The following is an 18,655-nucleotide window of genomic DNA, read 5'->3' as shown; positions in this document are numbered from 1 at the left end:
AATTGAATTGAGCTCTGCATTGAGTGACTTAGACACTATGGGACATTAACTTTGTTGTTTTTAAGCCATTCCTGTGTAGCATTGGCTTTATGCTTGGGGTTATTGTCTTGCTGGAAAACAAATCTTCTCCCAAGTTGCAGTTTTCTTGCAGACTGCATCAGGTTTTCCTCCAGGATTTCCCTGTATTTTGCTGCATTCATTTTACCTTCTACCCTCACAAGCCTTCCACGGCCTGCTGAAATGAAGCATACCCACAGCGTGATGCACCCATCACCATGCTTCAGGGTAGGGATGGTGTGTTTTTGATGATGTGCGGTGTCCGGCTTACGACAAGCATAGCATTTAGTCTGATGGACAAAAAGCTCAGTTTTGGTTTCATCAGACCATAGAACCTTCTTCCAGATGATTCCAGGATCTCCCATGTGCCAACTGGCAATTTCTAGCCAAGATTTCCTGAGATTTTTTTTTCAACAGTGACTTTCTCTTTGCCACTTGCCCATAAAGCTATGACTGTGAAGCACCTAGGCAACAGGTGCAGTCTCTCCCATCTCAGCCACTGAAGCTTTTATCTTTTCCAGAGTTGTCATAGGTCTCTTGGTGGCCTCCCTCACTAATCCCCTTTTTGCATGGTCACTCAAGTTTTTGAGGACGGCCTGCTCCAGGCAGATTTACAGCAATGCCATATTCTTTCTATTTCTTGATGATTGACTTAACTGTATTCCAAGGGATATTCAATATGTTGGAAATTTTCTTGTATCCATTTCCTGACTTGTGCTTTACAATTACTTTTTTGCGGAGTTGCTTAGAGTGTGTTTTTTTTTGTCTTCATAGTGCAGTTTTTGCCAGGATACTGACTCACCAGCAGTTGGGCCTTATACCTTGACTACACACAGGTGATGTCCATTTAACTTGTGACTTTTATATCAACTTGGCTGCACCAGTGATAATTTAGTATGTCATATTAAAGGGGTTGAATTCTTATGCAATCAATTATTTTATGTTTTATATTTGTAATTAATTTAGATCTATTTTCACTTTGACATGAAAGAGTTTTTTTCTGTTCATCAGTGTCAAAAAAGCCAAATTAATTCCACTGGGATTCAATGTTGAAAAAACAATAAAACATGAAAATTTCCAGGGGGAGATAAATATTTTTTATAGGCACCGTAACAAATGAATTTGGGATCAAAAATATCAAATGCTATTGACAGATACTATTTTTTTAATTGGACTGCTCGCAAATGTTGGAATAAACACTTTGAAATTCAAACTTTGAATTTCAGCTACTTTGGTTTGTTTAATGCAATGAATTTTCATTTTATATTACTTCGTTCATTTCTGTTGGTGTTTGGAGGATTTTCTTATTGGTGAATATGCAAATAGATTTGGGGAAAACATTAACCATGACTTTGGTAAATCCACACAGTTTGGCATAATTTTGGTGGCATTATAACTTAATGGTTAGCGTAACACAATTGTAGCATCAATGATCGGGGTTCAATTCCCACCACTGTCTGTAAGGAGTTTTTACGTTCCCTGACCACATGGGTTTCCTCCAAGTGATCCGGTTTCCTTCTACATTCCAAAGACGTATGGATTATGGTTAGTAAGTGTGGGCATGCCACGGTGGTGCCGTGGGCTTGCGGGCTGCCCTCAGTGCACACTCAGGCTGTGTTGGCAATGGTGCAAATGACACATTTCAATGTACATGTGACAAATTTAGCTAATATTTAATCTTTATGTTGAAGCTGGTGATTGCACTTGTGATTCAACATACTTTTGTGCTTCATTCAAATCTCTTATTGCCTTCTATATTTTGTTTTTGAAGCATTTTTGTCAAGTAGCATATTTTTCTCTGGAATACTTTATGAATGTACGTTGTTTGTTTAGTACAGCAAATCTAACTCTATTTACCTAGCAGTCATTGCCATTTTTTTATGTGGCTGGTTCAAGAGTGCACCACCTGCTGTTAAATTCTGAGAAACCTTGGAATTTCTTTGTGTAATACTGGTGTAATTTTCATCTAGTTTATAAAATGAATCACATTTGCACTGTATTTTATTGAAATGTAATTTGGTGCTACACAATATAAAGTAATTAAAGCACAGATATCATGAATACACGTGTTCGGGAATTACTGTTGAATTGAGAGGAAAAACTGGCCTAGATTTTATGGTCTATGGTGAACATGACATTGTTTCTTGACAATTTTTCCTCACAGGAATGATTTTATATTGATGGCCAAAAGTAACCTTTGCTACTACATGAATTATTTAATGTATAAAAGGAATGTGTTCCTTGGAAACATTTCACTAAGGAGATTTTAATTTTAAAAGATTGAGCAAAATTGCATTTTGGGAATTATGGTGCAATACATTTCTATGCAATTGCAACTTAGTCATTATTGTAAAAAATTATTATTAACTTGGCAAATTGAAAATGTGTCCCCCAAGTATCAATACTATTGTAATGAAAGCTCATTAATCAAAGAATACCTGTGCTCTTACTAAAATATTCTATAATCTTGAAAGGCTCTATTAAAACTTCATTTAACTGCTTTTCCAGTGGAAATGTTTGTAGCATTTTGTGTGTAAATTTTGTCTCAATCAGTGTTTCAGCCTTGGTTTGTTTCAGATTAATGCTGAATCCTCTTATTTTATAGTAACACCTGTGATGGTGGGCATAGAATTCTATGGAACATATTTTAGTATCACCACCAACATATAACCAGGCATAATGGACTCGAGTCCTTGCATATAATGCAGGGAGGAAAAACCACACACCAGCAACAAGACAGATTGGATGGGTTCCTTCGCTCAGTGCCTTTTTATGATATATTCTAGGCATGTTTGAATGCTCAAACATGTCAATCAACAACTTGTGCGCTGAACTGTCCTGAGTACTGTACACGAAAAGTACTATTTAAGTAAAACTGTCTTACAACAAACTATTTATTATTGTTGCAGTGGATTAGCAGTCTTTGTGGAAGCTCACTATATACTATGGCTTGTTTAATTTTTAGAAGGAAACTGATAATATCTCCCTTTCTTTTGTGTCACTTTGCTTTCCTATGTAGACTTTTATAATTCTTTGCCTCCTTTTGTCTTACTGGGATGTGTCCCAAAAACATTTTCTTTTGCCAAAAGAAAATCAAGAAATTGGACACTATCATTCATTGCCAACAGCATTTATGCTGCACCTCTATTTAAAAAAAACTCTTCCAAGCTTTAGAGACTTGTGTTCTGTAGGTTTTCAGTTTAACATTAAAATCAATAAGTTGTTTGCTATTTTTCACTTGTAGAATGCACTGTTATCTCTAAAACATACAATTCAAACTTCAAAAGGGAAAATACCTGAAACATTTAGCAGGTCAGTGTCATCTGTAGAGAGAAATAAAAGTAATGTTTCAAACCAATGACCTTTCTCACAAATATACTGTACAGTGGATTCCGGTTCATTGGGCCATCAGTTAATCAGGGCAACTGCTTATTTGGGATAACTCTTAAGTACAAAAGCTATTCGAGAAAATAGCCTGGCTTCCCTTTGTTTAAGTGGGACGCCATGCCACTTGGAACAGCAGACAGTTGCCAAACAGTTTCTAATTAGCAACAGTTACATATACTTACATGGCTGTTAGACATGATATTATGCCTAAAGCAAACAGTTTTTAAATACAGGTGTCACCCGCTATTCGAAAGTTCGCTTTATGAAACCTCACTGTTACGAAAGACCTACATTAGTTCCCTGTTTTCGCTAACAAAAAAAAGCAGCACATGCCCTGAGCAGCCACTCTTCCCCCGGATTCGGAACTGCATTCTCGCTGGCATTGCTTAAACACGTGCCTGTGAGCAGCCGTTAGCAAGATGAGTTCTAAGGTATCGGAAAAGCCTAAAAGAACTCGTAAGGGTGTTAAGGGTGCATAAAACTAGACATAATTAAGCGTTTCGATCGTGGTGAACGAAGTAAGGACAAAGTGAGTTTGGCTTGTGGAAGTTGACGAAGTTGATGTTGAAGAGGTTTTGGTATCCCTTGACCAAGAGCTGATAGATGAAGAGCTGATGCAATTGGAAGAGGAAAGGATAACAACCGAAACCGAATACGGTAGCAAACAAACCGAAAGTGAAGTCGTCCAGGAACTGAACGTGAAGCAACTGCGTGAGATTTTCGCTGCAATGATAAAGTACGACTTTAATTTTGAAAGAGTAGGTCAGTTTAGGGCATATTTGCAGGATGGTTTGAGTCCTTACAAAGAACTATATTATAGAAAAATGTGCGAGGCTAAGCAGTCAAGCAAGCCTTCCACATCAGCCACAGCAGACGACGAACCTCGACCTTCGACATCGAGGCAGGCACAGATTGAAGAAGATGACCTGCTTGCCCTCATGGAAACAGACGACAAGATGACACCCCAGTGTCTCACCACCCCAACCCCCGAGCTGCGGACAGATACCAATCCGCGAAGAATGCAGCGGCAGCTGGGACGCACCCAGCACATCTTTAAGAAAAAAGCCAAAATAAACAAGCTAATTAATTAGGTGCTGCCCGACACGTAAATTTCGGCCCAGATCAGAGGTGATGCAATCGGCAATCGCCTCTGATCTGAGCGAACATTTACGTGCCGAGCGGCACCTAATTAATTAGCTTGTTTATTGTCTTTTTTCTTAAAGATGTGCTGGGTGCGTCCCAGCTACCGCTGTACCCCTGCATGCTTCACAGATCGGTATCGGGCAGCCTGGAGGGTGGGGACCACTGCACCACCCCAACCTCCGACAACTCAGCCTAACACACCATCATCAGTGTGCTCGGCACTGTCCCAATTCCGGTAATTGATACTACGCTGTACATACATTATTTCTACTTTATATCGGCTGTGTATTTTTACGCGTTATTTGGTATGATTTGGCAGCTTCATAGCTTAGAGGTTACTGGAGAGCACTTGTGCTGTGGTTTTGCTGACGGCACTTGCACCGTGTTTCTGCCGAGAGCGCTTGCGTGAGATTTTCGCTACCGAGAACAGGGCAGGCAATGATTGTAGAGAAGTATTTCTACTTTATATAGGCTGCGTATTCATCATATCATTCCTACTTTTACTATATGTTACTGTTATTTTAGGTTTTGTGTTATTTGGCATGATTTGGTAGGTTATTTTTGGGTCTGCGAACGCTCACAAATTTTTCCCATATAAATTAATGGTAATTGCTTCTTCGCTTTATGACATTCCGGCTTACGAACCATTTCATAGGAACGCTCTACCTTCGGATGGCGGGGGAAACCTGTAGCATCAGTTGTGTGTGTTTGTGTTCATAAAGCAGTGAGGCAATTCAGAAATGTTCTCCGCACTGCAGTTTCAAACATTCAGGCTTGGAATTGCCAGAAAAGGCCATGAGTGAAAATGTAATTATTTCACTACTTCCAATAAGTTAGCGACTATGAAGAATTTCAAGGTATCAACAATTATTTTGAATGTTAAAATGAAAACTAAGATTCGGAAAATACAATTGTTGAAAGTAATGTATGAAGTTAGTCCATTATCTGCACTGGGTGTTTGCGCTGATTTTGTTCATTTGCAGTCAATTAAAAGAACACAGCTGCATATACTGGATTAATTCCTCCATCTGTAACTATTAGGAACCAATACACAGTTTGATAGTACTGTAGTAGTATTCGTAATATTCTAATTTGTTCTGTATTTCATAAAAATACATGTTACTCAGTTAAATGGTAGGTTGTTTTTTTATATATAACTTTTTAACAATATCCGTGAAACTTCAGCTAATTGGGGCAGCTGCTTTACTAGGCCAAAATGTATTGTGCCCTAATTAACCAGAATTTACTGTATTTGTATTGGAATGTAACAATTAGAAGGTGGCCTCTTAAACTCTGAACATAGTGACTAATCAGCTTGTATCTGCACTTAGCATTCCCTCTTTTCCCTAGTGACATACTACTTCATTGTATGTCACAGATCTATTCATCTCTACATTAAATGTATTCAAAGATTATTTTTCTTCTGCCCTTTGAAGAAAAGCGTTCAAAGACACAAGCCTTTCTAAAAGAAAAACATCTGCCTCACCTTAGACTCAATTTTAACCCATCATTCTTAACCAAATAACCTATGGTTCTAGATTCTTCCACAGGAAGAAACTTATCTTTTCATATCCACACTATCAAGAACCTTCAGGATGTTAAATGCTCTCGGTTTTTTTGCTGTACCTTACTTTCCATTTTTCTATTTTCTATTTATGATTTATAATTTAAATTTTTAATATTTACTATCGACTTGTAGTCCAGGGAGTGGAAAGCGCAGTGTCAAATATCGCTGTGATGATTGTACGTTCTAGTATCAATTGTTTGGTGACAATAAAGTATAAAGTATAATCAAGTTGCCTCTCTCTTTCCTAAATTCCAAAAATTTTTGACTGGTTTAACCTTTTCTTATAAGGCAATCTGTCGATTTCTTATATCAGTTTGGTAAACCTCTGAGATACTGCTTGCATTTGTACATCTTCTTTGTAGCAGTACACAGTACTCCCAGTGAAATGTCATCACCAATGCTGTATATAATTGATGCATAATCATTTGCATTCAATTCCTTAGCAACCAACTATAGCATTGCTGTATCTGCATATTCACCACTTCTGAATCATGTTCTGTGACACCCAGATTCCACTGTACCTTAGAGTTCTCCAGTTTCTCACCAATTTTTCCCTGCCCAAATTTCTTATTTTCTCCCATTTCACTCCACTTAGCTCAACTATGCCCACTCACTGACCTAACAATACCACTTTGAATCAGAATCAGTATCAGAATCAAGTTTAATATCACTGGCATATGTCATGAAATTTGTTGTTTTGCAGCAGTAATACATTGCAATACATAATAAAACTTCAAATTACAATAAGGAAAATAATTACCTTAAAAATAATTGCATTATGATCATTAGAGGCAAAGTGATCTGCTATACAAACTTCTGTCACCTGCCCTGTCTCATTCCCTAATAGGAGATTTTGTATCGCACTGTCTCTAGTTGGAAACTTTCCTGAACAAATATGACAAACTCTTTCCCATCCAACCCTTTTACAGAATGGGAATCCCATACTGTACCTCTGCTCCCTGACACTCTGTAAGTTCTGGCATTCTGCTAGTGCCCATCACAGTGAAGACTGAAGCAAAAAACTTAAGTTTGTCTGCCATTACTTTGACCCCTTTACTAGCTCTTCTGTGTAATTTTTTATGGTCCAATATCCACTCTCACTTCTCTTTTATTCTTTATATGTCTGAAAAATCTTTTGGTATCCTCTTTGTCATTATTGACTAGCTTATCTTCATATTACATCTCTTAACTCCTTATGTTTTTTTTAGTTGCCTTCTGCTGGTTTTTAAAAGCTTCTGAATCCTCTATTTTCCCACTAATTTATGCTATATTATATGCCCTCTTTTTCGTTTTTATGGCGTGTTTAACTTCACTTGTCAGTCATGGGTACCTCATTCTCCTTTTAGAATACTTCTTTATCATTGGGATATAATTATCTTGTGCCTTCCAAATTGCTCCTAGAAATTCAGCTATTGCTGTTCTGCTGACATACCTACCAATATTCCCCTCTAAATGAAGCATGTCTCCTTCTGGATGAAACTTTGGCTAACTCCTCGTTCATGCCTCTGTAACACAGATACACCTGATTTTAGCTTCTCTCTCGCAAACTGCAGGGTGAATTCTATCGTATTTTACTGACTCCTAAGGGCTCCTTTACCCTAAGTTCACAAATCAAATCTGATTTATTACACAACACCCAATCCAGAATTGCCTTATGCCTGGTGGGCTCAACCACAAGCTGATTTAAGAAGCCATCTTGTAGACATTCTAAAATTCCTTCTCGAAATCCAGCAATCCACCTGAATGTTGAAATCCCTATGACTATCGTAATGTCGCCCTTTTTACATACCTTTTCTATTTCCCATTGAAATTTATATCCTACATCCTGGTTATCATTTGGGGTCCTGTATATAACTCCCATCGGTATTTTTATCCCTGCGGTTTCTTAACTCTACCCGCAAGGATTCTGCATCTTCTGATTCTATATCACTTCTTCCTAAGGATTTGATTTCATCTTTACCAATACTGTCACTGCACCCCCTCTACTGGCCTGCCTTCCTTTCGATACAATGTGTATCTTTGAAATATTAAGCTCCCAACTATGATCTTTCAGCTACGATTCAGTGATGCCCACATCATACCTGCCAGTCTCTAACTGCTTTTCAAGATCATCTACCTTATTCCATGTACTGTAGACATTCAAATGTAATGTCTACAACTCTGTATTCACTACCCTTTTCAATTTTGCCCCCATTTTACACTTCAACTCAACCCACTATCATCTGTCTCTACTTCCTCTCAGTCTCACTGCACAATGCATTGACTTGTATACCAACTGTTCCATTCTGAGCCCTATCACTCCAGTTCCTATTCCCTTCCAAATTAGTTTAAGACTTTCCCAATAGCTCTAGTAAACCTGCCTGCAAGGATATTGGTTCTCTTCAGGTTCAGCTGTAACTGTTCTTTGTACAGGTCAACCTTCCCTAGAAGAGTTCCCAGTGATACAGAAACCTGTAACACCGCACACTGCACCACTTCCTCAGCCACTCATTCATCTGTACTATCATCATATTCCTGCCCTGACTAGCACATGGCACTGGGAGTAATCCGGAGATTATACCTTGGAGGTCCTGCTCTTCAGCTTCTTCTCTATGTCATTGGTGCCACTGTGCACCATGACTTCTGGCTGCTCATTCCTCCTCTTGAAAATCTTCTGCAGCCGCTGTGAGACATCCTGGACCATATCACCTGGAATGCAAAACACCATTTTGGCTTTCTCTCACAGTCACAGAATCTGCTGTCCATACCCTAACTATTGTTATCTCTGCGCCTGATTTTACCCTTCCCTGCTGAGCCTTAGAGCCAGCTACGGTGCCACTCACCTGTCTGCTGCTGATCGATCATCCCTCCCAGCAGTATCTAAAGGAGTAAAATTGTTGCCAAGGAGAACATCCAATGGGGAACCCTGCACTGATTGCTTATTTCTCTTGCTTCTCCTGGTGGTCAACCGTCTCCTATCTGAAGGCCGGACTCTAGCTGTGCCCACCTCAGTAAAAGTCTCATCTATGAGCTTTTCTGCCTCCCGGATAGTCCTAAGTATATCCAGCTCCAGCTCCAGTCCCTTGACCTTGTCAATCAGGACTTGAAATTGGGTACCCTTCCTGAAGATCTGGTCATCAGGGTACTGAAATCCTACATCTCACGGGAGGTGCATTCCTCTGCCTGAACTACCATCCTGCCAGCACTTGTTATTCATATAACTTCTCAAGCTTAAATTCTAGCCTCTGCCTGTTCTCACCCAAGCCTGTTGAGCCAAAGTCTGATCACTCTATCACTGTCCCATCCACACGCCTGCTTTGCTTACACCTCACTTTTTATTGGCCTCTGCCGAGTGCCTAAAAGACCATGATGATTGCAACACACATCAAAGCAGCTGGTGAACGCAGCAGGCTAGGCAGCATCTGTAGGAAGAGGTGCAGTCGATGTTTCAGGCCAAGACCCTTCGTCAGGACTAACTGAAGGAAGAGTGAGTAAGGGATTTGAAAGTTGGAGGGGGAGGGGAAGATCCAAAATGATAGGAGAAGACAGGAGGGGGAGGGATGGAGCCAAGAGCTGGACAGGTGATAGGCAAAAGGGGATACGAGAGGATCATGGGACAGGAGGTCCGGGAAGAAAGATGGGGGGGGCGGGGGACACAGAGGATGGGCAAGAGGTATATTCAGAGGGACAGAGCGAGAAAAAGGAGAGTGAGAGAAAGAATGTGTGCATAAAAATGAGTAACAGATGGGGTACGAGGGGGAGGTGGGGCCTTAGCGGAAGTTAGAGAAGTCGATGCTCATGCCATCAGGTTGGAGGCTACCCAGACGGAATATAAGGTGTTGTTCCTCCAACCTGAGTGTGGCTTCATGATGATTGCAGCCTGCTTAAATATTCCAAAAGGCCACAAGCTCTTTTTAAACCTCATGCAGCCTCACCAGTTGATGACTTCTTGCAATTATTGCAGCCCACTAAAAAGATGTGTGGATTAGGGTTAGAAATTTGTGTAAATGCTACATTGGCACTGGAAGTATGGCAAAACTTGGAGGCTGACCCCAGCATATCCCTACTCTGTTGATCATTTACACAACTGATGAATTCTACTGGATGTTTCGTTGTGCATGTGACAAATAAAGCTAATCTTTATCTTAACTTTATGTGTCTCATACTTGAATAACACATTTTAAAATATTACGGGCTCCTCTCAGTAGTCAAGTTCAAGTTTATTGTCATCTGACTATACATACATACAACTAAATGAAACATTTCTGTGGACCACAGTGCACCCACAATACACACAGCACATAAACAAAATAGTATTACAAATAACAATAAAATATAATTTAGAATACATACAATGCACAGCACAGGTAAATAGTAAACGGTTCAGTAAACACCTTGCTGTCCTAGTGACGAAACCTCAGTGATGGCAGGGTTTTCGTTAGTATCACAGCCTGCAGGAAGGAGCTGTTACCCAGTGTGGCAGTCCTAATCCTGATGCTCCTGTACCTCTTTCCTGATGGTAGTTGGTTAAAGAGATTATGGGATGGGTGGGAAGGATTCTCAACAGTGCTTCATATTGTACTGTAACCAACTTCTGGGTAATCTGTTGGGTTCTCTGAATTTAGGCATTCCTTGACAAAGTAGGCATATTAAAGTGCACATAATTAGTGTGTTCTTGTGGGAGATCTGTGTTTGCAATCCAAGTAAATTTCTCATTGGAAATCTTGATTTAAATACAGTGAAATGTCAAATCATTTCACAAAATTGGTCATCAAATCCTTGACATTCTTGATTCAGGCCATCCAGTGACTTCAGACTTTAAGAAAGTTAGCCCTTGTTGATAAGAAACATTATTCTTTAAAAAGTTGGATTTTAGTCATCAGTTTTCCTGTTTTTTAAATGTAAAGATTTATTTTGAGAAAGTGAATTGATGCATAATACTACAACTCCTGGTTGCTACTGTTATCCTATTAAGTGATTCATTTATGTGACCCAGTCCTGCCGAAGAGTTTCAACCCAGAACGTCGACTGGACTTTTTTCCCATAGAAGCTGCCTGGCCTGAGTTCCTCCAGCATTTTGTGTGTGTTGCTTGGATTTCCAGCATCTGCAGATTTTTTCTTGTATGCAGATTTTCTCTTGTATGTGATTCATTTGATATTTTCTTGCACAGCAACCTGTTTTATGTTTTAAAGGCACATTTAGCATTCTTGTGAAGAATGTTAAATATAAACATTTGGATCAGCCTTTCTTAAGCTTTTTGCCGTGGAGGAACCCTTGAAGTAATTTTCAGGTCTCAGGGAATCCCTGCTTAAAAATTGTTGTACCTACAGCTCACAGTATGTTAGTGTGGCCAATAAGTTGTAGATAAACTAATCCAAAAATAATTGTCAATACTCTTTTGAGTGGAGAATGAATTTTTAGCCAACCTTTCTAGGAAAAAAGGAGGTAGTTAAGCTTAGCTTACCTTTCTTGAAATTAATCTCTCTCTTTCCCTTTCATAAATTTTAAAAACTCATATGGCAAACATAATAATTTTCTGTTAAATAACTGCCAAAAGAGGACTTAATTTTTCTAAAGGTAAGCATAGTAGTTTTAATTCAAATAAAGGTTGTAAATTGATTTTAATTAATGCTATTTACGACATGAAATTTTATTTGCAATGTTGAAGCAGTGTGTTGTGACCATGTCAGGATTATTTTTACAAAAAAATCAGAACCTTTCAAGGAGCCAACCATTGATGGGGCACCATCAGTACAGATACCAATACAGTTCCTCCAAGACAGACCTTATGTTTCCAGATATGAAGACCAAATATTAAATGTTTCTTGGCTTGTTTCCGGCAGCTCTTTGCAACAAAAAAAGTTTACTTGAATTTCACCATCATTTATAAACCTTTCAAATGCTACAACATGACATTTATCGGTGAAGTCTTTTTACTCATCAACCTGGATAGGGAAGCTGTTGTTTTTCAGTTTATCACACAAAACCTCTTCAGCATCATGTGACATGTCATCAGTACGTCAACCTTTCATACTGTTTGAGAGTGAATTTTTTTCAATTTCTCATACTGCATCTTGTCTTAACATTTTACCCACTATAATTTTACATGCTGGCATTATTAGGTTCTCACCAACTGTATGACTTTTCCTTCTCGGGGTAATAATTTCTGCTACTAAATAACTTGCTTCCTGATTCCCTTTACTGAATGACTTTATTAACAAAAGCTTTACTCTGTTGGTTTTGAGATTCCAATAGCTGTTTAAAATAATTAGCACTTTTACGTGTCATATGGCTGTGATTTGTAGTTAAGTGTCTTTTCAATTTAGCTGAAGCCATTTCTACATTTGTAAGTTGTTTGCCACAGACTAGACACAATGGAATAGGACAACTTGGATCACCAGTCCATGTAAAACCCATTGATCAGTAGCTTTCATTGTAAAGGCAGACTTTTTTTTGTGTCTATTGCTGCACAATAAGAATGGCATAATAATAACTAAATGAGAAAACCACAAAAAATATGAAAACTTCACAGTACAATCATCAGTCTACCGTCTTCCCCTCTTTGCAATACAGCACTCGCCAATTATCAACGGTCTCCCCTAACTCGCATTTAAAAAAACTGAGCATGGACTCACCCGAATAAACACAGCCCTACTGCGCACTGCCATACTGGCGTGAAAGACCTCCAACAAAATTGCTAATGGGTCTGCTCGGTCACTGCCCACCACTGCAAGTGCAAGTATCACACTTTGCGCAAAGTTCAAAAATCAATGTTTATTTTTTAAATCACGATCTCTTGCAGAACCCCTAGCAACCTCTCACAGAACCCCAGTTGAGAAACCCTGATTTGGATGGTAACAAGGTAGTTTTCACAAACTGCACAGGTGGTCCAAACTAGAAACCTCATTAGTCCGTGATAATTTTAGCAATACAACTGATAAAGAAGAATCCTATCTGGGCAAATCATTTTAATTACAGTTTTCATAGACTAAATAGTGACAGGAATGTAGTCAAAATATCACTGGATACAAATTGAAGTTTCAAAATACTTATAGTTCCCATATAATGTAATCGTATTTGTGATAGCACAGCTCATGGCAACGCAAACTAGACGCAAGGGAAATATTTTAATTTTCTACCCAATGGTTGATACGCATCCACAATAACAATGTGTAAAATTTCAATTCCTTGGCTTTCTACAAATTACAGTAAGAACTTAAAGCAATTGATGTAGGAAATTTGCTCTCAATTTGACAAGTTTATTTATTTATGGCTCTTTTCACTTTTAGAAGCACAGCCTGTTGTGTGTCCAAACACACACAGCTCCAGGATTGACTCTCCATACACGCAACAAATTCATGGGCTTGAAAGATCACTCAGTGGCTGAGAACAGCACAGTTCTTAGACTTCTACATCTCAATGTGGAAAACACTAACAACCCGCTAAACGTGATTACATCTTGGTCAGTAGTGGATAAAATAGCAATGGATAAAGGATATTCCAATACAGAGCATTTTAAAGAATGGGAAGTGCAAGGCACAGACAGCTCTGGTTCAGACAGTGAATTGGAGCAGTTAGGAATTGCCATGTTGGAGACCAGTTCTAATATGAAACAGTTTTGTCAGTCACCTAGTGTGGAATCAAAACTACTGAAATGCAGTGAGCTTCTGCAAGACTTTAAAATTGATACTGAAACAAAACCAAAGGATGATTTACGGATTACAGATGAAGACAAAGTTTACAAAACCAAAATGGAATTTGCACTGAAACTGGGATATTCAGAGGAACAACTGCAGTTGGTCCTGAACAAGTTAGGAACTGATGCCTTGCCCAATGATATACTAGGTGAACTTGTGAAACTGGGGAACAAAATTAATTCTGATGCCTCCTGTGGCAAAAGTACTCCTGGAACTATAAATCTACGAGATACAGCTTCAACAGATTCTCAGCGATCTGATTCTCCTGTAGAAGATGTGGTGGATGATGGGAATAATCTAAAACCTATAGTAATTGATGGCAGTAACGTGGCAATGAGGTGAGTGCAGAAAATTGTTTTCCCTTCCATACCCCCACCTCTCAATCTCTCTCATACATTTTCTATCTCTCTCAAACTCTCATACACTCTTTCTCAAATTCTCTCCCTCAAGCTCTCAAACCCTCCCCCCAAGTTTTCACTTCCCCCCAAGCCTCCTGAGCTCTCTCCCTCAGGCTGTTTTGGAGAATATAGAACGGTACAGCACAATGCAGGTCCTCTGGCCCATAATGTTCTGCGGACTTTTTAACGTACGTCGATTAATTTTAGCCTTTTCTCCAACACAGTCCTCCATTTTTCTTTCATCCATGTGTCTTTCTAAGAATCTAATAAATGTCCCTAATGTATCAACTTCTACCACAAGTCCCAGCCTGGTGTCCATGCACTTACCTCTCTCTGCAATATAAAAGCCTACCCCTAACCTCACCTCTACACGTTTTCCAGGCACCTGAAAAGTATGTCCTCTTGTATTTATCTTTGCCGTCCCGGGAAAAAGGCATTGGCTGTTCACTCTATCTTTAGTTTTATTAACGTGATGCTATTATAGCTTGGGGGCGTTGGAGTTCGGAGTTCGTTTACTGTATCCTCTGTAAGAAGTTTGTATGTTCTTCCCATGAGCGTGTGGGTTTTCCCTGGATGCTCTGGTTTCTTCCTATATTTCAAAGACGTACTGGTTGGTAGGTTAATAGCCATTGTAAATTGTCCTGTGATTAGGTTAGGGTTAAGTAGGTGGGTTTCTGGGTGGTTGGGCCAGAAGGGCCAGTTTATTTATTTATTTAGAGATACAAATAAAAGATTATTTATTTGCATCTCTAAATAAATAAGTACATACATAAATAGCTAAATAAACAAACAAACGAGCAAACAAACCTCTACCTAGTCATCTCTGAACCTCCTTCTCTCCAAAGAGAAAAGCCTTGTGCTCAACATTTCCTCATAACAAATGTTCTCTAATCCAGGTAGCATCATGGTAAATCTTCACTGCACTCTCTCTAAAGCTTCCACATCCTTGCTGTAATGAGGTGACCAGAACTGAACACCATACTTCAATTGTAATCTAACCTAAATTTTATAGAGCTACAACATTATGTCACAGCTCTTGAATTCAATGCCCTGACTAATGAAGGCTAACACACCACCTTAATCACCCTATCAACCTGGGCATCAACTTTGAAGGATTTATGGACTTGGACCACAAGATCCCTCTTCCTCCACACTGTTAAGAATCCTGCCATTAACCTTGAATTCTGCCTTCAAGTTCAACCTCAAAAAGTGTATCACTTAATACTTTACTGGATTGCATTCCATCTGCCACTTCTCAGCCCCGCTCCTCATCCGTGTAATCTACAACAGTGTCCTGTTATAACCTACAGAACAACACCTTTCTACACTATAACACCACCAAGTTCATGCCATCTGCAAACTTACTAACCCACCCTTCCACTTCATCATCTAGGTCATTTGTAAAAGTCACTAAGAGCAGGGGTCCCAGAACAGATCCCTGAAGAAGACCCACTAGTCAATAACCTCCAGGCAGAATCCATCTACTACTACATTCTGCTTTCTGTAGGCAAGTCAATTTGAATCCATGCAGCCAGGTTTACCTGGATCCCATGCCTCCTGACTTTCTAAATGAGCTCATCATAGGAACTTTGTCAAATGCCTTTATTATATAGCAGTTACCATAATGCTATTAAAGCATCACCAACCCGAGTTCAAAACCACTGCTGTCTGTAAGGGATTTATGCATTCTCCCCGTGACTATGTGGTTTTCCTCCAGGTGCTCTGGTTTCCTCCCACATTTCACTAGATGTTTGGATTAGTAGGTTAACCAGCGACATGAGTATAACTGGACGGCTCAGGCTGCTTTGGCCAGAAGAGCCCGTGACCGTGCTAAATACGAGAGGTAATTGATAAGTTCATGCCTAAGGTAGAGGGAGTCAATTTTAGAAAACCTAGCACATTTATTTTTCAACATAGTCCCCTCCTACATTTACATACTTAGTCCAGTGGTCATGGAGCATATGGATCTTGGACCTCGAGAAAGTGTCCACAGCAGGAGTGATTGATAAGTTTGTGGCCTAAGGTAGAAGGAGATGAGTTATACAGCTCTCATTACATGCACATGCAGTTCAACTCTTTGAGTGATTATGCAGAAAGTTTGGAGTTAATAACTCCTCTCCTTCTACCTTAGGCCACGAACTTATCAATCACCCCTGCTGTGGACACTTTCTGGAGGTCCAAGATCCGTATGGTCCACAACCACTGGACTAAGTGTGTAAATGTAGGCGGGGACTATGTTGAAAAATAAATGTGCTAGGTTTTCTAAAACTGACTCCTCCTACCTTAGGCCACAAACTTATCAATCACCCCTCGTAAAACAAATAAAATCCATATATGCCAATCCACCATTCTACCCTCATCAATTTGTTTTGTTACTTCCTCAAAATAGTCAATCAAGTTTGTGAGGCATGACCTGCCCTTCACAAAGCCATGCTAACTACCCCTAATCAGACCATGCTTCTCCAAATGTTCATAGATCCTGTCTTTTAGAATCCTCTCCAATAGTTTTCCCACCACTGATGTAAGATTCACTGGTCTATAATTCCCAGGTTTATCCATATTACCTTTCTTGAACAAGGGAATTTCACCTTCCAGTCTTTTGGTACTACTCCTGTGACCAGTGAGGACACAAAGATCATCACCGATAGTTCTGTAATCTCTTCCCTTTCTTCCTGTAGTAAACTAAAATATATCCTGTCTTGCCCCAAGGACATCTATGCTAATGTCGTTCAAAAGTTTTAACACATCCTCTCTCTTAACCTTGACATGTTTCAACACATTAGCCTGTCCAAGCTGACCTCACATATGTCAGGGTCCGTCTCAGTGGTGAATACTGAAGCAAAGTATTCAATAAAGGCTTCCTCTGACTCCAGGAACACGTTTCCTCTTTTATTCCTTAGCAGTTGTTCCCTTACTCTAGTCATCCTCCTGTTTTTCACGTATGTGTAAAACACCTTGGGGTTTTCATTAATCCTATTCGCAAGGACCTTCTCATGCCCCCTTCTTACAATCCTTAGTCCATTCTTAAGCTCTTTAATGTCTACCTTATAACTCACAAAAGGCCTGCATGATTTTTGCTTCCTAAACTTTAAGTATGCTTCCTCCTTCGTCTTGATGAAATATTCTATCTCTCTTATCAACTTTTCCCCTTCTCAATGGGGCAGAACTTTCCAGAACCACATGCAAGTGTTCCCTAAACCCATAGCCTTGGCAAGGATAGGAGCAGACAGTATGGGAAAGTATGTAATTTGGGGAGGCTAATTATGAAGCTATTAGATAGGAATTTGGGAGTAGAAATTGGGAACTGATGTTCTCAGGAATATGTACAATGGAAATGTGGCGATTATATGGGGATAACTAGAGAGAGTAGAACCACCACTGAAGGATAAAGGGGGTAATATTTGCTTGGATGCAAAGGATGTGGGTGAGGCCATTAACGAACACTTTACATCAGCAGTTACCAAGGAGAAAGACATGGAGGATAAGAGATCAGTGCTAAACATATTGATATACTAGGGCAATTTGAGGTAAAAGAGGAGCTAGTGTTGGGACTCTTTTTCAGAGCATTAAGGTGGATAAGTCCCCAGGGCCTGATGGGATATACCCCATGTTATTCAGAGAAGTGAGAGCAGAGATTGCTGAGACCTTGATCAATATCTTCTTCATGTCCTCTCTAGCCACAGGCAAGTTTTTGGAGCACTGATGAGTGGCTAATGTTGTTCCGTTATTCAAGAAGGGAACCAGGAATAATCCTGGAAAAACTATAGACCAGTGAGTTTCAAAACAGTGGTAGGGACTTTACTGGAGAGAATTCTTAGGGATAGAATTTATGAACATTTGGAAAACCATGACCTAATTAGGAAGCCAGCATGGTTTTGTACAGGGCAAGTCATGTCTTACTAAATTGATTGAATTTTTTGACAAGTTGATGAGAGTGATTGATGAAGATAGTAGAGCTGTGGATGTTGTTAACATGGATTTTAGTAAGATGTTTGCCCAGATCCCTCATGAGATGCTCATTCAGAAAATTAAGATGCATGTAATCTATGATGAATTGGCCGATTGAATTCAGATCTGGCTTACCCATAGAAGACTGAGAGTAGTAGTTGAAGGGACTTATTTTAGCTGCAGATTAGTGGTGTTCTGCAGCGATCTGAAGCCTCTGCTGTTTTGTGATGTACATAAGTGACCTGGATGAAAATGTAGATAGGATGTAAGTTTGCAGATGATACTAATATTGGTGGCAAACAATACAGCAGGATATAGATGAGTTGCAGGTATGGGCAGAGAAATGGCCAATGCAGTTTAACCTGGCCAAATGTAAAGTATTGCTTTTTGGTAGGTCAAATGCAAAGAGATAGTACACTGTTATGGGCAAGTTCCTTAAGAGTGTTGCTAACTAAAGCATGCAATTAAGGTGCGAGGG

General features: G+C 39.5%; 1 protein-coding gene across 2 annotated transcripts in view; it reads left to right on the top strand.

The window, feature by feature from the left end:
- LOC140200178 (probable ribonuclease ZC3H12C) overlaps positions 1-18,655 on the top strand; it is a 105,746-nt gene that overhangs the window by 53,635 nt on the left and 33,456 nt on the right. Inside the window, exons 1-2 of one of the 2 annotated variants that reach the window (XM_072263100.1) lie at positions 870-893; positions 13,424-14,169. In XM_072263100.1, coding sequence (XP_072119201.1) covers positions 13,493-14,169 — 677 coding nt within the window. In that variant the 5' untranslated portion in view covers positions 870-893; positions 13,424-13,492. Of the gene's footprint in view, positions 1-869; positions 894-13,423; positions 14,170-18,655 lie in introns of those variants that run through there. The other variant, XM_072263098.1, reaches the window with a different exon arrangement.

The sequence above is a fragment of the Mobula birostris genome, chromosome 7, assembly GCF_030028105.1.
Source record: "Mobula birostris isolate sMobBir1 chromosome 7, sMobBir1.hap1, whole genome shotgun sequence".
Classification (NCBI taxonomy): domain Eukaryota; kingdom Metazoa; phylum Chordata; class Chondrichthyes; order Myliobatiformes; family Myliobatidae; genus Mobula; species Mobula birostris.
Note: the sequence above shows the minus strand (reverse complement) of the source record. Positions and strands in the feature narration are given on the sequence as shown.